Source organism: Sturnira hondurensis, unplaced genomic scaffold, assembly GCF_014824575.4.
Source record: "Sturnira hondurensis isolate 20B ecotype Veracruz unplaced genomic scaffold, ASM1482457v3 Scaffold0014430, whole genome shotgun sequence".
In the NCBI taxonomy this organism is placed as follows: domain Eukaryota; kingdom Metazoa; phylum Chordata; class Mammalia; order Chiroptera; family Phyllostomidae; genus Sturnira; species Sturnira hondurensis.
The window spans coordinates 2,696,281-2,720,885 of NW_028087061.1; the positions used below are offsets into that span (position 1 = coordinate 2,696,281).

A 24,605-nucleotide genomic window follows, 5' to 3' on the forward strand; every position below is an offset into this window, starting at 1 on the left:
TTTTTTTTTTTTTTTTTTTTTTGGTGATTTACTCAGGTTACCCAGCTTTCTTTTGGTGTGCTTCCCTATTTGATGACTTGGTAATGCATTTTTGTCTTTTTCCATCATATTTTCTAGTCTTTGCTTTTCATTTTTATTTGTGACTTTTTTAGTGTTACAAAAAGTCCTTTGCCATCTGTGAACTACATAAACTGTTCTAGTTCTTTTGTTTTCATTGTGCCATACTTGAGAGAGTGTGTTCATATTATAGTGTTGACCATAATGGAAGCTGTTTTAAAAACAACCTAAAAATACTAAATCAGGATTTATCAAACCAGTATATCCACACTGACCAATCTAGCTTTGTGTAAATATATGGACACATGATTTAGAGGGTTTGGGGAAACTTAACTGCTGTCCTAGGAGAACTCACTGTCCCTCAAGAACCAGCGACCTGGGCTGGAGTTACAGCCCCTTTTACCTTCTCATCTGCCCTGCGTGTCCACAGGGAAACCATTCATTCACTCTGGAAATGGCCAGGCAACAAAAAGATTTTATTACTGCCCATTCTTTTTTTTTCCTCCTTTTTAATCCTCACTCCAGGNGCGACCTGGGCTGGAGTTACAGCCCCTTTTACCTTCTCATCTGCCCTGCGTGTCCACAGGGAAACCATTCAGTCACTCTGGAAATGGCCAGGCAACAAAAAGATTTTATTACTGCCCATTCTTTTTTTTTTCCTCCTTTTTAATCCTCACTCCAGGACATTATTTTATTGCTCTCACAGAGAGAGGAAAACAATGACAGGTTGCCCTCTCGGACGCTCCTTGACCTACTGGGGAATTGAACCCTCAACCTTTCAGAATAGAATGATGTTCCAGTGAACGAGGCCATACCAGCCAGGGCCATTCTTTTATTTTTGAAACCTGTAGAGTTCCATTTTGACCTTACAAGGCAAATGATTTGCTCTTACTAATGTAGCACAGAAAATGATTTGTTAATAACTTTCATTTGCTCCCAAAATCAGGTCTTTTAACACCAAAGAAGCTTTGTATTTTCCCTACCAACTTGGTGCCTTTGGAGTTACCCAGGCATGGGTAACAAAGCTCTTTAGTCTTCAAAATTATATAAAGATAACATGGACCTTCAGCCCTACCGAGGACGAATTTTTGTCGCTACTGGCATCTTGGTTTTAAGAGTTGTGATTAAAAAATATATATGTGTGATTAAAACTAAATGTGCAATAGGCATTTTCCTTAAAGTCTTTGCACAAATAATAATCCACACCCACTCGTGAACTCAGAAATATCCCAGTGTAAAAGCCAGAAAACTTGAAATGTTAAGTCTTTTACAAGTTTTAATTAAGCAAGTTTACATTAGTGCCTAGTTCTCTTAACCCACCACAGCATTCCTTGTAAAGGGAGGTGGTCAGTTTGACTCTATATCCTCCCAAGTTCACTTGATCACAATCTTCTCTCACCCATAATTCAGGTCTGACTTTTGCCCATTTTAATACAGTAACAAGCTTTGTTCTCCAATTGGCAGAAGTGGACTGTGTTACAGAAGGTGCATCGGCAGCCTGCGGTTGGAGCTGTGTTATTAAAAGTGATGCCCCTAAGATACTGCACTGGTGGCTTTGGATTTGTTCAATACAGAGGAAGGCACAGTCACTGGGGAATCGGTGGGCCCTACTGAAGTCTGCTTGAGGTTCAATAACAAAAGTAGAGGGAGTTTTGAGGGTTAGGGCCCTTCTTTCATCTTCAGCAGCATGTACTTTACTTTACTGTAAAATAAACATCCATCAGCAGCATGTCAAGTTATGAGGATCTAACATTTGTTCCAATAAAGCATTATGGTAAGTGCCCATTCCAGTAGAAAATTAGAGGAGTTAATTTTGACACAATAAGTTATTCGAAAAGCCTTTTCACAGAACTCCAGTGATCCCCACCTGTTGTTATTCACATACTTGTGTAAGAACACTTGTAATTCCCTTGCCTTGAATGTGGGCTTTGACCTAACAGGAAGGTAAACATGACAGGATGTCACTTCTGAGATTGGAACACACACAAGGGCTGTGGCTTCTGCCTGCACCCTGTTGGTTCACCTTGGAGCCCTGGCTCTGGGGCAGCAAGGTGCTGTGTGAGTACCACTGTGGAGAGGCCCCCAGTACAAGCTGTGAGAAACACCATGCAGACAACCACTGGGCTTGGGAGCACATGCAACGCCTTAATTGCAGCCCTGTGAGAAATTGAGGTAGGGACACTTGGCTGAGACTTGCTGGATCCTAACCCACAGAAACAGAAATGTTTTTAAAGCTACTGTGTTCTGGATAATTTGTTATACAGCAACAGTTCAGGGATGTAAGGTAATGAAAGCATTTGGGATATCCTTCCAGTTCACATTTCAGGTGTAAATGACCAGTCCTTCCTCTCTGGGCCATGTCTGCTCAGGCTTGGTCATTGATGAGACTTGGGTATCAGGCAAACCAGCAGTGAGGGAGGGAGGAAGGTGACTTGTGCTGGTTTTACTGAGTTCCTATGTACTTTCAAAGATGAGATGTGAGGCGCCCTTTAAGAACTTATTTAAGGGTAAAGCCACTTTAGAGAGCTGAGAGTATCAACAAAAATCATTACTGTTATTGGACAGGTTGAATTAAAAGTTTCCTTGAACATAAAGCGAAAGGGGAGACGCTGGGTGGTGATTCGTTTGCATGTTGTTCCTTCCCCAGCACTGAAGCAGCTCGCTGTTCCCGGTAAGAGCAATGCAAGCTGCTGGCAGGTGCACTGAAGCCCCCAGAAGCTTCTGTGAATCACCATAGCTGCCGCTTGAGTGAGAAATATTTTGACAGTAGAGAGGCTTTTAGAAATGTTTTTATTTCTTGCCTTCTATAAAAAGCAAAAGAAATAAATGAACAAATATAGCTAGAAACTCACTAAGCTACAGGATTTGTGAAATTCGGCTGTTCATCAAGCTTGCATAAAGTAGGCGCCTGGCTCTGAAATAATCTTACCAGCACAGGAAAATGTGAATAGATACGTGGACATGTATCTATTGTCATGGACAATGGACATGGACAAGTGTGGCGACTGTGGGGCGGAGAAGGGTGAGTATAAGGGTAACAAATGGTAATGGAAAAATGCAATAAACTCACTGAGCCACTTTGAAAAAAGAAGATATGAATATGATTATTACACCTCATGCTAAACATTCCCGTTGGCAACCAGGCCAGTGCTGGAAGGCTCTCATTCCTCACCCATCTGAACAGGAGCAGAAACGCCGCTCAAACTGGGCATATAGTCAGGGGGCATTGGTTAAAACGTCATCCCCCACGGCCCCTGAGTGAGACACCTACTGTGTGCCGTGTCCCTGACTGCTGCTGGGTGAAACTACAAGATCCATTTTTCATTCAGCATTTCCCCCCTCGCAACTGTGAGAGAACAGCACCCACATTTTTTCTCTCCTGAGTAAATGACTGAAGACCAGGAAGCACCTGTTCCTCAGGACGATTCACTGCAGACAGTCAACAAATCCCTGTTCCTACCCACCGCCCCCCAGGGAGGGAACAGCCTGAAGAAGGAGTCATCTCGGCGTTTGCTACAACGCGGTATTATCCAAAATGAGTTCCCCTCTGGGTGCTGGCAAAGACTCACCATTTAGTATGCCAAATCCAAAGTGTTTTACAAGAAATATTTTCAATTACTATAACAAATTATTTGAACATATGTAACAGATTTCTGAGTCTGGTAGCAAGTTCTGATTGGGTCAGTGTGGGCACTACACAGAGGTGTGATTTGGGGTTCCAAAGGGAAAAAAGTCATTTCAGTCTCAAGTTTTTAGACTCTTATGTTTTCCCAGTCTTTATTAACTTCCCAATGGATTCAGGTTCTGGTGACTTCTCTCTACCTTACCCACCTCTGAGCATCAATAAGAAAATGAAATGTGAGAAAGGAGAAACAAAGGAACCTCTAACCTCAACCTGAAATGATCCATCTTGCTTAGCTGCCTCTTGTTCAGACGCCCTGCAGGGCCGCGGGCAGTCTCTGGTGTCTTTGGTGACTTGGGCTGTGGGAGTCTCAGACCTGGAGGGCCCTAGCTCGGACTCATTCCACCTTCTCCTTTCACAGAGGAGGCCTCAAGAGGGAAGAGTGATTTGCAGATATGAAGGGATAGGAAGAGAACTTGGGTCCCCAGTTGGGGGAGAGGGACCTGTGTCTGCATATCGTTGGTGGGGGGCGCGGCACTTCGGCTTCACCTGAGAGTTCTCTGTAGACAGTAGGCGGCCCGTCTCCGGGGAGCGCCGGGTCCAGTCTTGCGGCGAGGGCTTCAGGACTTGCTCTAGCAGCCAGGGACAGGGATGCTGGGCAGGAAGTAGGTTCATCTCTGGAGAATACTATTCCCTCATTTTCCAGTGACAGGGCAATAGATGACCTGTGATATTTTTGGAAACAACAAAAGAGTGTAAGATGATAAAATTGAATACTTTTAAAGCTAATAAAAATGAAGAGCTTCCCTATGGATACTCACATGCTGATTCATTTCCACCCAGGCGTGCAATCATCCTCACTAGCGTATAAGAGAGTATTCAATGTCCCTCAAGAAAAAAAATTCATGTCCATTATGATGTAAATAAAATGTAGAGCAAAAAAGGGGGAACTCAGTAATTCCACCCCAGAATCTATCAGAAAGTTACCTATGGCAGAAATCCAAAATGGCTAATAACCAAGGTCTGGTTTAACAATTAAATGGCACACCAGTGCTGTGGAGTTGGCAGCTTTTAAAAACTTCCATAATGAACATCGGGAAAATATCTATATTCTAATAGTTTGCTACTCAAAGTGGGACCCCGATTCTACCACCCATCACTGCCGGAATGCAGTGTCGGGGCCCGTCCCGCCCAGGCAGAGCCTACACTTCGTCAAGATCCCCAGCTTTTTGGGTTTTCTCATTAAAGTCTGAGAAACATCTTTGCGGGGGGAGGGGGCGTGGCTGCTGCAATACTGATTTATAATTATTCAAGAAAAGTATATCTATGTGGTCACAGATAGATAATTTGTGAAATTCAAAATAGTTTCTAGTGAGACACTCCTCCCTACCCACACAGAGTGCCTAGGCTGCAGCACGTAGGTCCTTACTCAGTGACAGCGATTAAGGAGCTGATACTGTCCTGGGCTTTCCTTTTCTTTTTTTGTTTGTTTTTAAGATTTTATTTATTTATATAGAGAGGGGAAGGCAGGGAGAAAAAGAGAGAGAGAAACATTGATCGGTTGCCTCCCGCACGCCCCCAGCTGGGACCAGGCTGCAACGCAGGCATGTGCCCTGAACCGGAATTGAACTGGTGACCTTTTGCTTTACAGTACAACACCCGACAGAGCCATGCCCGCCAGGGCTGTCCTGAGCTTTTCTTTCTTTTTTTAAAATGCATTCCTTACTTTTCTTGTTAAATCACATTTTGAAAACTTAAAAGACAATAAGGATATTAATATGTTGTGCTTCCTTTTCAACCATACATTAAAACTGCTTAAATCGTGTTTTTCTCTTTGCCTTAGCTATCAGGAAGTATAGAGCTGAATTTAATAACTCAATGCAGTAATTCTATTAGCCTCGCTTTCTAAGATACTTGTTTTCCTCTTATGACTTTTTTTCTATTTTATTAGTTTTTTCTCATCTATGTCTTACAAATCACTTCAAATTCTTTCAGAAAATCAGGGTCCAAATGACAGTAATGAGTTCTAAAAGTTGTTCTTTTTTGCCAAACCCCACAGAAAGATGAGTTTATGACGCCACCTGTCCGTTTTAAATTCTTTCTTCTTTCCCCATTCTTTTTCCACTTCTCAGGACACAAGTAAAACTAAAGCGTTCCGATCAGCCCCTCAGTGAAGGGCTCAGATGCCAGCTAGCTCCTCCTGTGCCCTGGGTCATCCCTGGGCCACCTCGAGGCCCCTAGAGCTCAGTCTCATGAGTCATTCCGCCTGGCTATTCAGTAAGGAAGCAGAAGCCACAGTCCATCCCAGGGCGCGCAGACCACCCCCCCAGTGGAATTACTCACCGACCCTCCAGCTGCCTCAGACTTCCTCTGCAATGAAAAAGAGAAGGAACAGTGCTTGTCTGCAACCAAGCCTTGCTTTCAGGAGAATTCCCCAACAATTCCCCTTATTCATTCTCAAGAAAGCTTGCACTCTTTGTTCATAACGTTTATCAGCTTCTAATTCCATGTAGCTAGATTGTCTCCATTATCAGAACCTAAGGTCCAGTTTAGACTTCTTCCCTCACCACTGCACCCCCAGGGCCGGAAACTGTCGGTGGGCAACTGAGCACAGGAGCTGTTATTGGCTGGGCAGATGGGCGATGTAAGAAGTGGAGATACTAGAAAGACAGAGGAGGAGAGAACTAATATTGATTAATCCCTTATAATATGCAGGCATCATTAGTATGCATTCTCTAATCCTTGGCACAATTTTTTATTTTTCTTGAGATATAATTCACTAACATAAATTTTACTCCACTTGGTTGTTTTAAGGATATTCAATAGGTTGTGCCAGCATCACTGCTACCTAATTCCAGAACGTTTTTGTACAAGGAGCTCTGTGCCCGTGAGCAATCCCAATTTCCCCTTCCTCCTAGCCCCAGGCAACTACTACTTTGTGTCTCTATGGATTTGCCTGTTCTGAACATTTTTTTATGAATAGGATCATGCAATATATGGTCTTTTGTGTCTGACTTCTTTCACTTACTGTAATTTTTTCAAGATGCATCCACATTGTAGCAATTTTCAGTACTTCATTCTTTTTTATGGCTGAATAATATTCCATTGTATGGATTTACACATATTCTTTTTTAAATATTTATTTATAGAGAGAGGGGACAGGAAGGAGAAAGAGAGGAAGAGAAACATCAATGTGTGGTTGCCTCTCATGTGTCCCCCACTGGGGACCTGGCCTGCAACCCAGGCATGTGCCCTGACTGGGAATCGAACCGGCGACCCTTTGCTTCACAGGCCCATGCCCAATCCACTGAGCTACACCAGCCAGGGCGATTTACACATATTCTTTATCCATTAATCATTCGATGCACATCGGGGTTGTTTCCACTTTTTGACTATTGTGCTACTGTGGACATTCACCCACAAGTTTTATGTGAACATGCATTTTCTTTTTTTTAATAAATATATTTTTTATTTAATTATTGTTCAAGTACGGTTTTCCGGCTTTTACTCCCATCCCAGCCCACCCCCTCTGAACATGCATTTTCAATTTCCTGGCATATATACCTAGGAGTGGAGCTCCTGGGTTACATGGTAACTCTATGGTTAGCCGTTTGAGGACGGCTGTTCCATTTGCCACAGCAACTGCAAAATTTTGCATTTTTACCACCAGTGTATGAGGGTTCCAAGTTCTCAAATGCTCACTAACACTTCCTTATCATTTAAAATATATATTTTATTGATTATGCTATTATATTTGTCCCATTTCCCCCCCCTTCATTCCCCTCTACCCTGCACACCCCTCCCCCACCATTCCCCCTCTTTAGTTCATGTCCATGGGTCATAAGTTCTTTAGCTTCTACATTTTCCATACTATTCCTGCCCTCCCCGTTTATTTTCTACCTACCGTCTATGCTACTTATTCTCTGTACCTTCTCTCCCCTTCTCCTCCTCCCACTCCCCTGTTGTTAACCCCCCATGTGATCTCCATTTCTGTGGTTCTGTTCCCGTTCTAGTTGTTCGCTTAGTTTGCTTTTGTTTTAGGTGTGGTTGTTAATAACTGTGAGTCTGCTGTCCTTTCACTGTTAATGTTTTTTATCTTCTTTTTCATGCATAAGTCCCTTTAACGTTTCACATAATAAGGACCTGGTGATAAAAAAAATAGCTCAAACTTCCTTATCTTTTTTATTATGGCTTCCTAGTGGGTACGAAGTGCCATCTCCTCGTGGTTTTGAATTACATTTTCCTAATGACTAGTGAATGATGTGGAGTATCTCCATGCACTTTTGGACATTTGTTTATCTTCTTTGAAGAAATGCCTGTTCAAATCCTTTGCCCATTTAAAAAATTATGTAATTTGTACTTTTATTTTTGAGTTGCAAGAGTTCTTAATATGTTCTGAATACTAGAATTTTACCTATGATTTGCAAATATTTTCTCCCAATATGTAAGCTGTCTTTTCACTTTCTTTTTAAAATATATTTTATTGATTATGCTATCACTTTCTTGATAGTGTCCTTTGAAGCACAAAAGTTTTCAGTTTTGACGAAATCCAATTTATCTATTTTTCTTTTGGTTGCTCGTGTACTAGTTCTTATATCTTAGAAACCATTGCCTAATCCAAGGTCATGAAGATTGACACTTATGTTTCCCTCTAAGAGTTTTATAACTTTATGTCCTACATTTAGATCTTTGATCTATTTTGAGTTTTATATATGATGTAAGGTAGGTAGTCCAACTTAATTTTTTTTGCATGTAGATATCTGGTATTCTCACACCATTTATTGATGACTGTCATTTCCTCCATTTACAGGTGTTGGCATTTTGTTGAAAATCAGCCCGAGATGTTGAGTTTATTTCTGGACTATTAATTAATTAATTTATATTATTCCATTATCATTTATCCACGCTATGGACTCTCAATATGCATTCCATTGGTCTGTGTGTCTATTCTTTTGCAGGTACCACGCCATCTTGATTACAGTAGCTTGGAAGTAAGTTGTGAAATCAAGACGCGTCCACCTTCTAACTTTTTCTTCTTCAGTACGGTTTTGGCTATTCTGGAGTTCTTGTATTTCCATATGAATTTTAGGATCACCTTGCCAATTTCTGCAAAAAGCCAGCTGGGATTTTGATAGCGGTTGCACATAATCTGTAGATCAGTTTGGGGAATATTGCCATCTTAACAATATGAAGTCTTCTGATCCATGAACATGAATGTTTTCATTTATTTAAGCCTTTAATAAAATACAGCTCTGCTCTCCTGACCCAACTTTGCGCTTTGACAGAAGCAATAACTACTTCACTGAGCAGTTAGATGTGTTCAGGAAGGTTACGTGAGTGTTTTCTAACAGGTAATAAAAAGAATAAGTTGAATCCTGCATAATAGTGAGGGGACTAAAGCATAGAGAGGAGGAAATCTGAAGAGATCGAAGACAACATGCATGGGATACAGAGGGAGAGGGAAGGGAAGGAAAGGAAGGTGAATTGACATTTTGGTTAGTGAAGAAAGTGTCAAAGGAACAAACCCATATCTTCATAAGAAAGCACTTTAAAAAGGAATTAATATGGGGACTTCTGCCAAGATGGAGGTGTAGGTGGAAACACTGTGCCTTCTCCCAAAACCAAGTTTGAATACAACAAAGGTTTGGAGAACAAAGACACGGCCAAAGAACAGAAAATTGAATTATACGGAAGTCTGACAACAACGAACCATTCAACCAGGACCAGTAAGAGGGGCGGAGCCAGCAGCGGAGTAGGGTCGGGCAGGAGATCCCCAGACCCCAGGCACCCAGGCAGCCGGGGTAGCATCGGGCCGACCCAGTGAGGGTGCAAAGCAGCAGGCTGACCGCGGTCACACATTCACATGCAGATAAACCAGCAAAGGAGTGAGCAGTGAGCAGTGAGACAGACCACGCAGGCCCCAGCAGCAGGAAGCAGCAGAGGGGACCGCCATTGCCCCTCTTGGACCCCGCCCCCACATACAGCCTCACAACCCAGTGACTGAGTTGCCCCGCCCTGGTGAACACCTAGGGCTCCACTCCTCATACGTAACAGGTGCTAACAGACCAAAATATGGCTCAAGAAGAACTCAAAGCCCCAGAGCCAATAACTCTTAAGTGACAAAGAAATAGCAAACCTCTCAGATGCACAGTTCAAAACACTGGTGATCAGGATGTTCATAGAACTGGTCAATTTTAGTCACAAATTAGAGGAACATATAAAGGCTAAGCTAACTGAAATGAAGGGAAATGCACAGGAAACCAATAGTGATGGAAAGGAAACTGGGACTCAAACAAAGGGAGTGGACCAGAAGGAAGAAAAAAATGACCAAACAGAAAAATGTGAAGTAACAAGAATTCAAAAAAATGAGGAGAGCCTTAGGAACCTCCAGGACATCTTTAAACGTTCCAACATCCGAATTATAGGGGTACCAGAAGGGGAAAAGAAACAGCCACAAGTGGAAAACTTATTTGAACAAAAAATAAAGGAGAACTTCCCCAATCTGGCAAAGGAAATAGACTTCCAGGAAGTCCAGGAAGCTCAGAGAGTCCCAAAGAAGTTGGACCCAAGAAGGAACACACCAAGGCACATCATAATTACATTAGCCAAGACCAAAATGAAGGAGAGAATCCTAGAAGCATCAAGGGATAAGGGTCACCTACAAAGGAGTTCCCATCAGACTGTCAGCTGACTTCTCAAAAGAAACCTTACAGGCAAGAAGGGGATGGAAAGAAGTATTCCAAGTCATGAAATCCAAAGACCTACAGCCAAGATTGCTCTATCCAGCAATGCTTTCATTTAGAATGGAAGGGCAGATAAAGTGCTTCTCAGATAAGATCAAATTTAAGGAGTTCATCATCACCAAGCCCTTATTCTATGAAATGTTAAAGGGACTTATCTAAGAAAAAGAAGATAAAAACTATGAACAGTGAAAGGACAGCAAACTCAGTTATTAACAACCACACCTAAAACAAAAGCAAACTAAGAGGACAGCTAGATCAGGAGCAGAACCATAGAAATGAAGAACACATAGAGGGTTAGCAACAGAAGAGTGGGAGGAGAAGAAGGGGAAGAAGGTACAGAAAACAAATAGCATGGATGGCAGGTAGAAAATAGATAGGGGGAGGGCAAGAATAGTAGGGGAAATATAGAATCTAAAGAACTTGAGACACGTGGTCATAAACTAAAGGGGGGGTGGTGGGAGAGGGGGTGTGCAGGGTGGAGGGGAGTGAAGGGGGGGAATAGAACAACTGTAATGGTATAACCAATAAAATATATTTTAAAAGTAAATAAATAACCCGAAAAAAAGAAAAATATGAATAAAATTTCTTTCTAGCTAAAAGAATCCCCTCTGAGAGTAAGAATACAACTGAGTAATATAAAAATGCTCCGCACACGTGTCCCTCGAGGCCAAAGCCAGGCAGGCCCCTGCGGAGCTCCTGGGAGAGCCCGCTTGACACAGAAAGCCGTGCAGGTTGCTGGGGTCCCCAACTCCATCCTTTCCTCACAGGGTTGCTGTGAGAGTTGAATAAAAACGTCCTCTAAAAACAAAGCTTACATCACTCCTGCACACAGAGGAGCTCCGTGAATACTAGCTCAGTTTCCCTTCCCTTTATGGGGTCAGCCAGGGACCCAGGCCTGAAGCGTCCCCAGGACCCTTAGGAATCTGCTACAATGGAACTGTATCTCTCTCCTCCGCCGGCCTTGGCCCAGCTCATCCTGGCAATTTGGTTTCCATCTTTAACCACATAACTTAGGTTTGTGAATCTCTCTTCTTCCACTTCCAGAGAAGGGTGAGACGTTTCCAGTTACTTCCCTGTGGAGAAGTAGGCCCTGGGCTGAGCCGGAGAAGACCCGAGTTCCGTGCTCCTCCTTGCTCCCACCTTCTGTGAACCTGTAGGTGGTCCCCCTTGAGGCTTCAGGTGCTTCCCTGGGAAGCCTTGGGTCACAGGGGACAAGGGAGTTTAGCTGTGTCTTCTTGTTCAGGTTTAGGGGTGATATGAAGACAACTATGGGAGGTGGAGACTGGAGAGGTCTCTGGGGTGTGACAGGCCCCTCAAGAGGCCGCCTACATTTCAGGGTTCACAGGGTGCAAGACAGGCCCCGCCCTATGACAAGGTGATAAAGTGTGTACACTGAAAGGTTAGCACCTCTGATAGAGGAGGAGCCTATGAGAGACAGGAGCCCTGGAGGAAGGGAGGCCATTGGGAAACCGTCAGAGGAGGCTTCCCGAAGGGTCCGCCAGTGCGTCCAGGGTCAGCTGCAATGGACTTTTATGCTTGAGGGGTAGGATTTGGAAGAGACGAAACTGAAACAGGATGGGCACATGGAGAACCCCAAGGCTACCCTCACCCCAGGGAGTGCAATCCAAGACCTGTCCCTTCTGTACCCTAACCTGCCTTTCTCCTTCCCCAACAAGTCATCCCTTCTGCTCACCTGTCATCCACTTAGCAAACCCCCAGGGTTACTTCAAGAGCCAGCCTCTCGGCGGCTTTCTAGGGGAGGCCACACCAGGCTCCCCAGGTGGATCAGGACTCTGCCCATACGCCCCGAGCACGCAGGGGGCAGGAGAATACCTGGAGCAGCCTCTGACCCACAGCACCTGCCACATTGCAACCCTCCAATGGACTTCGGCTTTTGAGACAAGAGCTGTGTCCGTTGGACTTGGTGTCCCAACCTCTTGGCCAGAGGCAAAGCCCCATGACTGGCTCAGAGGAAGCCCCACCTCCCCGGGGGGAGGGCGATTACCTTGTCCATCCGCGGTGTAGTCGTCAGGGAGCAGCTTGTCCTGCCGGTAGCCCAGCACGAAGGCCAGGAAGGAGAGGATGAGGGCGTCTCCGATGCTCAGGATGGCCAGCATGAAGGCCCAGCGGATGGTGCAGTGGCCCAGCGTGTACTTGCCCGTCTGCTCTCCACACATGCCCCGCACCTCGCTCGAGTCCCAGCCATCCGGGTAGACAAGGCAGCCAATCATCAGGCCTGTGGCTGAGGGAGTGGAGACAGATGTGTAGGTCCAGGTGTGCTCGGTCTGCCACCTCCTGCCTCACATTGCTGCCATCTTGTCACCTCCCTTCTCCTTGTGCTAACAGCCATGAGAGGCACAAGGGGCAGCTCCCACCATCCTTGTAGGAGAAGAAAACAGAGGCTCCAAGAGCTAAAGCAGCTTCCCAGGGAGCCAGCGGGCAGAGGGGCAGAACAGAGAGCCAGGCCGGGCGGGTTCTGCCACGGGGACGCGGTCCGACCTGGCCCTCAGCCCCGCTCCTCACTTCGGACTAGAGGAGGCGCCACCTACCCTTGCTCTGAAGTCCCCCAAAATCTGGTCCTGGCCCAGAGAACCCATCACTCCTAAGATGTATGTACTTTTTTTCGTATTTCAACATCTCTGAAATAAGTGTGAATGAGAAACCTTCAGGCCATAGTTTAATTATAAGTATTGGGTTGGTCAGAAAGTCCAGATGGGGTTGTTTTTTTTCCCCGTAAAATTAAAGACACATTTTTTGTTTTTACCAATACCTTTATTGATTTGGATATTTTGAGTATGTTGGCTATCTCCCACATGGTATGATTTTGATTGTTCTCAATTGATGTCTCAACAATTTGATCGCTGTCAGCTTCAACTGGTCTACTTGACTGTGGAGCATCGTCCAGAGAGAAATCTCCAGCACAAAACCTTGCAAACCACTTTTGACATATTCAGTCAGTCACAGCACCTTCTCCAGACACTGTACAAATCTTTTTTTTGTTTCAGTTGTGTTTTTACCTTTCTTGAAATAATAAAGCATAATATGCTGAAAATGTTGTATGTTTTCTTCCAGGATCAATATTAAAATGGCTACATAAAAGTTCGCCAATTTTGATGTTTTTTTAAGTTCATGCTGATATGACAGCTGTCACAAAACAATCTGAGAAATTGTTTCAAATACAGTTAAAGACGACGAAGTGCCACTAGAGCCATTGAATGGAGAAAACCAAATGACCTTTTTAGCCAAACCAGTATTTTCCTTGTGACGGCACCTAGAATAACGATGTGCTCTGCAGCCCAGGTGCCCTAGATCCAGGGACCACAGGACATATTCCAGCCCTGTCTCTGACTGTTCCTTCAGGAACCTTCCATTCAAGCCACTGGGTCTCCTCATCCTTAGCCAGGACGGCACAGTACAGCTGCCCATGCTTTCCGTAATCTAAGAATCCCCTGGAGCCCTGGCTGGTATAGCTCAGTGGATTGAGCGCGGGCCTGCGAACCAGAGGATCGCGGTTTGATTCCCAGTCAGGGCACATGCCTGGGTTGCAGGCCAGTTCCCAGCAGGGGATGCACGGAAGGCAACCATACATTGATGTTTCTCTCCCTCTCTCCTTCCCCTCTAAAAAAGATAAATAAATAAAATCTAAAAAAAAAAAAAGAATCCCTTGGAATGTGTGTTTAAAATGCTGATTCCCGAATCAGGGGTGGGATCAGGAACCACTTTTTTTTTTATCCTCACCAAGGACATGCCCATTGATTTTAGAGAGAGGGGAAGGGAGGGGGAGAAACACCAATGGTTTGCCTCTCACATGCGCCCTGGCTAGGGACTGAACCCACAACCCAGGCATGGGCCCCAACCAGGAATCGAAACCACGACCCTTCGGTTTACAGGATGATGCTCCAGCCAACTGAGCCACGCCGGCCAGGGCAGGAGCTGCGGTTTCAAACGCACGGCTCCCGGTGACCGTCTCGGCAGGAACAGCCAGGAAGCCTCACGGCAAGCCCTGCTCTTTGCTAACTACCTGTGTGACTCGGAGCAAGCCACATACAGTTTTTTTTTTACCTGTTTCCTCATTTGTAAAATAGGGATAATGACAGTACCCATCTGTTTAGAATGAAGTGAGAGTCAGATGAATTAATATTGGAAAAGTGCTCAGACCAGTGCCTGGCACACACCCAGCACTTGTGAGTGTTACTCCTATTGTGCCGCTCTGTGCTTTCACTGACTCGGTATTCACAGCCACAAAGTCCATCCCCTCCCCGACTCCTCCCATGCCTCATCACCAAACCACCACCCCACCTTTGCCCCACAGACAGGTGACATAATCCTGGAGTGTGACTGTAGTGACCCTGAGCACAGTGACCGGGGCGCCTTCTTTCCTCACCCCTGGGCCCTGATTTCACAGGCAGGAGGGTTTTTCGTCTCAAGGCTGTGCCTACCCAGGAGCCCCTTGGAGAAGCACCTCGCAGGACCCAGAGTCACCTAATGGGGGCTCCCCTGGCTCCTGTGAGGAAGGTCAGCAGAGCAAATGCACAGGGAAGTATAAAGATCAGGGTCCCACCTTCTCCCCTAAGTCTATCAACCCTCCTTTGATCGTTTTTTATAGGAGTAGATCATTTATATTGTTCTCTCATAGATCACAAAGCACTTCATGTAGCATTTTGCTCTTGACCCTGACAACAGTCCTGTGAAGTAGGCCACATGTGAATGTCCCATTTTACAGACTAGAAACTGAGGTCTCAGAGAAACCAAGTGAAGCCCAGAGAAGCCAGAGAAGCCCAGTCATCCAGCTACAGCAGAGCCGAGACTGGAATTCAGGGCTCCTTTATTGACTTCAGAGTTAGCTCCCTCTACTCCCAGACCCTGGCGTCTCTCCAAAGAGCTGAACGTGTTCAGTGGTGACACTTCAGACTGAGTGACAAGCTAAGACGTGTTTCAGGAAGATGCTTAGGTAAAACCTGTGGGCTTCCCCTCTCGGTATGAGACCAGCCTTTGGTGCCCCGCACAGCCCCTGGACTAACTGGGGTGGCAGGGGGGTGGAGGAAGGACACACACACACACACACACACACACACGCTCGTGCATGGGTGGATGTGGACAGGAGCCGCCCTTCTGTACTTTTCTCCCCAGAGCTTCTCCCCTTGGCCCCTTCCCCTTCCACACTGTCTCCCTATGGGGCCTCTGGGAAAGAGCCCAGGGCCTCAGACTTGGAAACAAGTTGTCACTATGGGCACCACAGCCCTCTGTAAGCACCTAGCCTTTCACCTCTGGTCCTAGGCACTGCGGGGTCAGCCCCATGTGTAGTGTCTTGGGGCCCCAAGTAGAGTATAAGGTATTAGGCAAGTTTACCTACCCTTTCTGACTTTCATATGCTCATCTGTTAAAATAGGGATAATAATACCTGACTCAAAGCAGGGTTGTAAGGATTCAGTGTGATTATGGAAAGTTTACTACGGTATCTGGTGCATGGTCAGTGACCAACTACCGTCAGCTGGTGCTGTTGTTATCGGCGTCGAAGTCAGATGGACACAACCTGGGTGGATGCGGATGTCATCACAGCCGTTCACACTATTCCAGGTGCACAGGAGAATTCTACTTCCTTGACCTCCTCACTCCCTTGAAGTTAGGCAAGGCCATCTGACTTCCTCTGGCCAATACAATGTGTGCATTTCTAGGCCAGAGCATTTAACAGGAGGGGGAGAACTTCTAGAGCTCCCTGTCCCTCTGCAGTGACAGATGACGCTCTGTGAGCCTGAGCTTCAGTAGAGAACAGTGAGGGCAGAGCCCCCAGCTGGTCCTCAGGGAGTGTGTACCATAAGGGGGACATAAACCTTTATTTTAAGCCACTAAGATTTGAGAGTTGTTTGGTACTGTGGCATCACTACAGCCATCCTGACTGATAAAGTTGGTTTTTGTGATGTTTACATTTCCTGAGCACCTGCCATGTGTCAGGCACTGTGCGAAGTGTTTTGCGTGCATTACATCATCCCAACCCGCAAGAACCCTGTGAAAGGAGATGCTGTTGCTACATTATACAGATGAGGTCACCAAGACTCCAAGAGACAAGCAACTCGCCCTGCGAGTGTTTCTAGGAGCTGGAACCACTCTTGACCTGCCCCTGGCATCCAGGAGCTCACTGGATATTGTTAAGGCACACCCCACACGGGTCCTGTCATCAGTCCTCTTTCTCTTCTCTTGCTCCCTTTCTTGTTTCCAGGCTTCTAGCAAGATCAGGCTAACTGATTAAGGCCTCTTCAGATAGATGCATCTCCCAGCTGCCGGCTGTGGGACACACCACTTCCTGCTCCCTCCCGTGTCTCATCTTCCCTTCCCCAGCCCGGAGCAGGGGAACATGATACCAGATTCGCTCTCCAGCAAGGTAAATGTTTCATGCGATGGTCCCTGGCCACCCCTGCTAACAGTGTCTCCAGTTCCATGACCCAGAGTCTGGCTCAGATGGCCAGGTGACCCCTCCCCACCCAGGCCCTCCCAGCACTGCCTGTTTGGCAAATGAAACCTGTTGTGAGAGGTTGGGGGAGGGGCAGTGCAGAGAAGGAGAGGGACGGTTGTGTTCCTGCATCCCACAGCTCTGATGTGCAGGGCCAGCTGGCAGCATGCCAGGGTTGGTTCTACCCCACTTCATCACAAAACTGCTAAGTCTTCATTCCCCTTCTTCCTCCCACTGCCCGCTGAGGCTTGTTTCATCCCCACCCCAGCCTTTCCCTCACCGTATAGAGAGACTGCAGAAGAGAGAGTTGTGGGGATGCCGGCAGCTCTGAAGGCTGGTGAAAGGCCTGGGTACAAGATTCAAAAGCAGAGGTTCTGTCCCTCACTACCTGTGTGCTCAAAGACAAATTAGCTCCAAGAGCCTTATGTGTAAAATGGAAGAAACACCCACTTCACTGCACCATGATGAGGCTGCTGACATGTCCGATGACATGTGCGAAGGTACTCTGTAAATCATCATACTACATAAGTGTGCGACTCGGCCTCTGTTCTCCTAGGTGCTTGGTTGCCAGCTGATCTGCTATAGTTTGGCCAAGTCTTACCATCTCTCTCAGCCCCAAATTTCTTTTTTATAGTTGGGGTGCAGGGGACTGTAGCTCTCTGGGGTCCCCTCCAACTCAGACGTGGGTCTGGAGATTACATGTTAATTGTCTGGGATTCTGATCCATGTTTCAGTCTGCCTGTTCAGGATAACACTGCTTTTCATTCTAGTCAATCGCAGCAAAGCAGGTTGTCTGCAGTCCCCGGCACCGCCTTGGACATCTCCCCAGCACTGACAGGCTGTGCACAGTCCTTGGGGTGGGAAGGGAGCAAGGGCTGCACGACCAGCTCTTAGGCCAATCTCTTCCTGGGCTCCAGAGAGAGGACCAGCTGGCCCACTGAGGCCTGCCTGGGCCAGGAGCAGGAAAAGGGGGCTGCAGAGGTCTTTCCTCTGAGTACCACGAGGAGCCACCTCCCCCTAGACAGTACCTCTGCATCACATCACAAAATGTCTCCCCCCACAGCCTCCAGTATGGAACCCTATAATTAAGGAACAAAGACTTTCATTCCACAGTGAAAGAGGAGACTTAAATGCAAGTTTCTGTGGGAGAGGTCACATGCAGTAGAACATCCTAAATCAGTGACTGACCTTACAGTCTTCCTTGAGAGCAGTCTGGGGTGGGAGGGAGGAGGTGAGGGCAGGACTCTGGGGATCCTTAAAGGGGAAAGAGCAAATGCACAGAAGTGGGTGATGTGGACATCTAGAACGTGCCTGACCGGCATCGCTGTTTTGCCACGTGGTTGGGTTGCATTCCCACATAGCTGACAATGGAAGCTTTCTTTTTTCTTCCTCCCAGAGTGACAATGGCCTCTGGTGTAATAACCTAGGAGTCAGGACATCTGATTTCTTCTACCAATTAGCTGAGTGCTCCTGGGAAAGTCACTTGCCCTCTCTGGTCCTCAGTTCCTCAACTGCAAGATAAGACAGTTCAACAACTTGGTCTCTAAGGTCCTTTCCATCCCAGCCGTTCTAAGAGTCTCTACTCCTCAGAAGCTTCAGCAGAACACTGAGTGGAGCCGGGCTAAAGGAGGACAGCTGAGTAGGAGACCCAGAGCTTCCACAGAGGGTGGGATGGGGCAGCTGCACTTGTGGCCTGGGGTGGGCCCCCACCTGCCCGCCCACTACCCCGCTCACCGGCAGCCAGCTGCATCCACGCGCAGATCTTGTAGACTGTGGCGGTGTTGCAGACGAAGAACAGGCTGAAGCAGATGATGGAGCCAATGATGAGGAACATGCCCAAGGCCACAAAGAACATGGCAGTCTTGAAGGCTCTAGAGGGGATGGTGGAGAAGTCCAGAGGGCCACCCTTGCAGATGAGCTCAGAGGAGAGCACGTTGCCCACACAGTAGGAGAAAAGGCCAAAGTAGCCTGCCTGGGGTGTGTTGACGCTGTCCCCGATCCAGTAGGGCTGGATGAACAGGGCCATGACCAGCACGGAGAAGCAGATGGTGAGCGTGCCCCACATCACGCCGACCGCCCTGGCGTTCCGCACATAGTTGGTGTGGTAGATCTTGGCGGCCTCCTGGGCAGGCAGCAACTTCACCATGGTGAGGGCGCGGGCGCCTGGGCTGGGGCCTTCGGGCTGGAAGTCGGTGTCTGTGAGGATGGGGGCCCAGAAGCGGGTCACTCCTCAGCCGGGTTTGGAGAGGAGGCTGAGGTCAGGGCACAAGATGAGGGTCCCTCCAAAGTAGAGGAAAGAGAATAAATAATTAGGACCAGGAGGACGATCTTGGTTTCTTCAGAGAAGCTTGCCCAGGTGCCTGTGTCCACTTTAACCGGCTGGTCTCTGATCTCCTGTCTCCTCTGAAGCCCCTGGGGGTTTCGGGCCTGCCGGCGCCGCCTCGCCTCCATTTGCAGCTCCGGGCCCCGGAGAGCTCCGCCCCCTTGGGTGGGCCCCGCCTCCCTCCCTCGGGGACCTGCTCTGCTTCAGCACCGCGGCCAGCACCCCACCCCCGACCCCCCACCCCAGAACCACGGAGGAGGGGCGGGCCCGGCGGCCAAGGGGCGCGGGGCGGGGCCGACGCCGCGGGACCCACCCGCCGCCGGAGGGAGCCGAGGCCCCGTTACAGTCTCCGGAGCGAAGACAGGGGTTGGGAGGGTGGGACTGAGGCTGTCACATCCCTCCCGCTAATTCCTGCCGCTTCCTGAGCGTTGTCCCCGTCCCATCCTCCCCCCACTCTGCCCTGGACTGCTCCCTGGTCACTCTCTCAGAACCTCTAATCCTCCCAGAGGCCAGCAAAGCCTCTTCTGATTTTATCTTCAGGTCACTGGTTTCTAGTTCCTATCTTTCAATAAACAGTCAGTAAGAGTCTCCTGTGTGCTAAATCCTATGTTGGAGGGTATCTTCCCTAAGCAAGAACCACAGAGATTAAAAGGTCCCGGCCCCTGCCCGGAAAAACAGTGAGGTATTTACATGGAAGTAAATATGCATGGTGTTTAAATCTGTATTATTTATAAATACATTATATATATATATATATATATATATATATATATGCAATGTAGGTTGGTAACAGAAGTGACTACAACATATATGTTCTTTTTGAGATTTCTCAGACCGTAATATATGCTTTTTGCTTGATACAATGTCTTTCTCTTCTTGTTTATGTTTTTGTTGTGTATTTCTTCCCCTTCTTTTTCAAAACATACATCTTTCTCCTGATTTTATAGGCAAGTAGATGGTTAGTGTACAGAACTAGGAAAATTCATGAAAGTTACAAAAAGTAAAAATCACTCAAAACCCCAATGTGAGGAGCAAATGAGAAAAAAGATGATTTTTTTTAATAAGAAAAAGTATTTATTTCTGCTCCCTTCATATACCTTATTGTTCAGAAAACAGTCTTACACGCACATCGGAAGCAATGCAGCTGCACGCTTTGTTTAAAGGCAAGGCACCATGGGTGCAGCTGACCGGCTGTGCCGAGTTCTCAGCTTATGGGATCTTGCTTCCTGATTTTACATTAATTTCTGAAAGTCAGATTTGTTATGTCCAGAAAGTGTTAAGAGAATTGTAAAACAATAATCACTCTATTCAATATTATAGTTGTAGAAATGGAGTGCATTTTCTTTAAGAAATTAAAAGCTGAGGAGAACATGCTACTGAGCACCACTGGTGTGCTGGTGCAGGGTGTAGGTCAGAGGGGAAAAGCGCTGTAATAAGCTTGTCTCTCTGATACCAAGGAGATACTTTAGTTCAAGCTTTACCATGTGTCCCATGTTGTCTGCTAGATGCTTCTTTTCTGCTGCTTTTGTCCTTTTCCACATTTCATACCAGAAGATTGGTACAGCCTTTAAAACGGCATTAACAGGAACAAACCCCACATCCACAGATTTCTTTGCAAAAGGCACTCTAACCCATCAGAGAGCCTGGCAGTGTCATTCTCATGAATACTCTAGCCATGGGAAAACTCAGTAGGGCACAGATGAATCCACTGACTAGAATAAGAAATCCACTGAGTTTTAGAATGTGTGGCACATTGGATTGGTCTAAGACTACGTAACCTAAACCTGCCATTCTAAACAGAAAGCTGGATGCAAGTCCTTCCATAATATATTGTCCATTATTCTGTAGGCTAAGAAAGCTACTGGTCTCTTACGCCCATGTTCACCAGTCACAGAGCCAACATTGGAGGGTTCGACAATAACATTATAAATTATTCCCCCGGTGATGATGAAGTAAGATACCAAACATATTCGGCCATGGCTGAAAGAATGTTCACCCAGGGTGGCCTCGTCAGTTTCAGGTTGGGGCATTCCAGCACTAAGAGCGGCACTCGGTACAAAGTCTCCACATTGGCAGTGGCAAGGGCAGCTCTCCATCTCAAGCCACAAATGATCTTTAAAAGACAGACTTTGGCCCTGGCTGGTGTGGCTCAGTGGATTGAGGACCAGCCTGTGAACCAAACGGTTGCCGGTTTGATTCCCAGTCAGGGCACATGCCTGAGTCTCAGGCCAGGTCCTCAGTGGCAAGGAGAGGCAACCACACATGGATGTTTTTCTCCCTCTCTTTCTCCCACCCTTCCCCACTGTGGTCCAGCTGGTTGGAGGGTTGTCCTATAGAGCAAAGGAGTGTGGGTTCTCTTCCCAGTCAGGGCACATGCCTGGGTTGCGTGTTCGGTCCCCGGTTGGAGCGTATGCTAGAGGCAACCAATCAATGTTTCTCTCTCACATCAATGTTTCTTTCCCTCTCACTCTCCCTCCCTTCCTCTCCCTCTAAAATCAATAAGCATGCTTCAAGTGAGGATTAAAGAGGGGGGAAAAAGAACACTGCTTTGAACATATTTGTGCCGTTACCTATCTTTCCTCTTTCTCTTAAATCTCTGGTTTTGTGACAAGTCTTCACCATCAGACTGGAAGTTCATCAAGAGCATAGCCAATGTCTACCATCAGACTGGGAGCTTCCCCAGAGTAGGGGCTATTTCCCATTTAGAAAAGGCCTCAGGCTGTAGCCAAGCTCTTAGGGGCTGGTGGACACCCTCAGTTTGTCCCATTCAGCATTGCTCCCTGGCCTCTGATAGTAGCCTCTCCTGCTTCCTGAGGTTTGGGCAGCCAATCACAGGGCACACACACCCCAAACAGGGCTGGGGAATCCGAACTAGTGGTGAATTAACATAAGGAAAAAAGTTGTTGCACAGCCAAGTCATGGCAACATCCTCAAGAAACAATCCACGATCTCCTGTTACTGGGAGTTTCAGGCCTAAAATAGGTCGTCCTGTTCCTTTTTCAGCTCTGCGACCCACCCAGTATCCTTCCATTCCCTTCTCTTTTGCTGTCATTAGCCAGAGGAGGTTTTGACCAAAGGATTATACCTGATCCAAATATTGGCACCAGAAAGTGGGGTTCAGGCCCAGACTTCAGGCCAAAAGCTCTGAGATTCCCGTTTAGGTTCAGCATTGGGAAAACAGCAGCCTGTGGTACACAGAGGGGAGAAAGCTTATCAAGTTGTAAGCTGCTGCAAACACCAGGGTTCACATACCCTCTGAGGTTCACTGTGTGGACTTGGCCATGGACTGACTTATGGGGAATGAAGAAACCACGAACACAGAATGGGGTGGCTGCTCATAATGGCATTGACTAACGTCAAGCAAGATAAGCTTTAATGTCTAGATTATTGATTCAGGGAGTTAAATGAACTTCAAGACCTCTATGTGATGTGGCTCAGAGAATCCGTTAAGGCTGGGTGCTGCAGGGCATAAGGCCATTAGAATATTATAAGACTGAGGGAGTATAAGAGTATGAGCAGCAAGGCCTCCAACCCATCCCATGTTCCTGAACAGTTGGACCGGCTCACCTGGTGGATTCCTTCGGAACTGGTGGATTCCTTACCTGGCGCCCTGACCCCTCACCAGGGAGGGCTAAGCCAAAGCCCCTGGTGCTCCTCTTAGTCTCCAAATAACAAGTCAAAGACAGGGTTATGTCCCCCAGGGAGCTGTAGGAATTAGTCACTATGAGTGACTCATTGAAAGAGGCAGCAGTGGTGACTCCTGTTTCTAGCAGACACTTGTCACATTGGTTGTTTTTGGTTTTTGCTGATGGGCATCCTAACCTCCTTCTCATGTGGGGGCAATACGCTGCTGTGTGAGTCCTGGGGCGCGGGGGGGCCTCTTCTCTCCCTGAGGAAGCCCCTTACTCTGCCCGCTCTGGAGAGTTCTGATGGCATGCTGGCACTCGTGAGCAGGGGACCTCTGTGGCATGACTCCATCCCCCTCAGATGGCCCCGAGGACGGCGGGGAAGGGAAATGTGCAGGACGGTAGAACTTCAAGTGCTCTAACTACCCACCCCCAAAGGTCCACATCCTATCCCACAGAACCTGTAAAGTTTGCCTCATTTGGAAAAGGGTCCTCTGCAGACACAACTAAAGACTCTGAGATAAGGAGATCCTACCAGATTATCTGGCTGGGTCCTAACCAAGGACAAGTGTCCTTCTAAGAGATACACAGAGGAGAAAGCAGGCAAAGAAGAAAAGGTGACGTGACCATGGAGGCAGACACTGGAACGGAGCGGCCACAGCCAAGGAAGCTGGTGACTGGTGGGAGTTAAAGGAGGCAGGGGTGATAGCCCCCAGGACCTCTGCAGAGAGTGCAGCTCCAGAATTGCAAGAGAACACATTTCTGTTGATTCAAGCCACCAATTTGTGCTAATGTGTGGCAGCCTCAGGAAATACACCACCTCTCGTGTAAGGAGAGAGAGCCTGAGGCAGATGAACGCCACTTCGGACAGAGTAAGTAGAGGGAGTAGGTAAGAGTTTAGGGAAACGGTGTGTGAATGGAGCTCTCGGAATGGGGGCAAAATCAGAAAGTATTTGGGCCCTTTGAGAACCTCCTTGAGAGGCCTGGCACGACAGAGGCTTTAACATCAGGGGCAGGACCACCTGCTCCACGGAGTCCAGCCTCCTTCCTCAGCACACCCACCCCAGCCCCACCTGCACTGCCCTCAGGATTCACAATGAAGACATCTGTCTTGGGGCAGGTGGAGACGAATGGATCTTCCGCCAGGGCCAACAAGCTGGTCACTACTGTCTCCCCAGAATCTCAACAAGCTTTGAGTCCCCTAGTATGACTTCTACAACCATCAAAAGTCAATAAGAAAACAAACAACCCAGTTAAGAATTGTCTGGCAGAAGACTTGAACAAACACCACACCAGGGAGGATACACGGATGGCAGTTAAGCACGTGAGAAAATGCTCAGCATCATTAGTCAGCAGGGCAATGCAAATCAAACTGCAAAGACATAGAACTACACACCTATTAGAAAGGCTAAGTTAAAAAAAACAACAACGAAAAACTGGACAATGCCAAAAACTGGTGAGGACACAGAGCCACCGGAAGCTTTACATCGCTGATGGGAGCACGCGCTGTGTTGGCCGATTTGGAAAGCAGTGGGACATCTGGAAGTGGAAGCAAACATTTGCCGTGAGTCTCAGCCATCTCACTCGTGTGTGTTTGTCCCAGAGAAATAAAACGTTATTCATGCAAAAACCTGGCCACAAATATGTGTAGCATCTTTATTCATAACTGCCCAACCTTTTCAGAAATAACCCAAATATCCTTCATAGGGGAAATGGATAGACACCCTGTGGCTCCATCCGTACAGCAGACTCAGTAACATAAAGTAACAAACCTCTGAAATCTGTA

General features: G+C 47.0%; 1 protein-coding gene and 1 pseudogene across 2 annotated transcripts; both read right to left on the reverse strand.

Annotated features, from left to right (window-relative positions):
• Positions 1-394: 394 nt before the first annotated feature.
• On the reverse strand, positions 395-19,470 carry LHFPL5 (LHFPL tetraspan subfamily member 5). 2 transcript variants are annotated; one of them, XR_005069008.1, is made up of 5 exons: positions 18,605-19,470; positions 12,428-12,664; positions 6,023-6,049; positions 4,034-4,404; positions 395-407 (listed from the first exon to the last, which is right to left on the reverse strand). XR_005069008.1 is itself a non-coding variant. In XM_037063320.1 (4 exons), exons 1-3 carry the CDS (start codon positions 19,014-19,016, stop codon positions 6,039-6,041), a joined length of 660 nt encoding a protein of 219 aa, XP_036919215.1. In that variant the 5' UTR covers positions 19,017-19,470; the 3' UTR covers positions 1,404-4,404; positions 6,023-6,038. The 2 variants fall into 2 exon arrangements, 1 of the variants encoding a protein (XP_036919215.1); XM_037063320.1 differs by lacking the exon at positions 395-407 and having other exon boundaries at positions 1,404-4,404.
• A 1,349-nt stretch (positions 19,471-20,819) lies between these two features.
• LOC118998987 (oligosaccharyltransferase complex subunit OSTC-like) lies at positions 20,820-23,129 on the reverse strand (annotated as a pseudogene).
• Between the last annotated feature and the right edge of the window lie 1,476 nt (positions 23,130-24,605).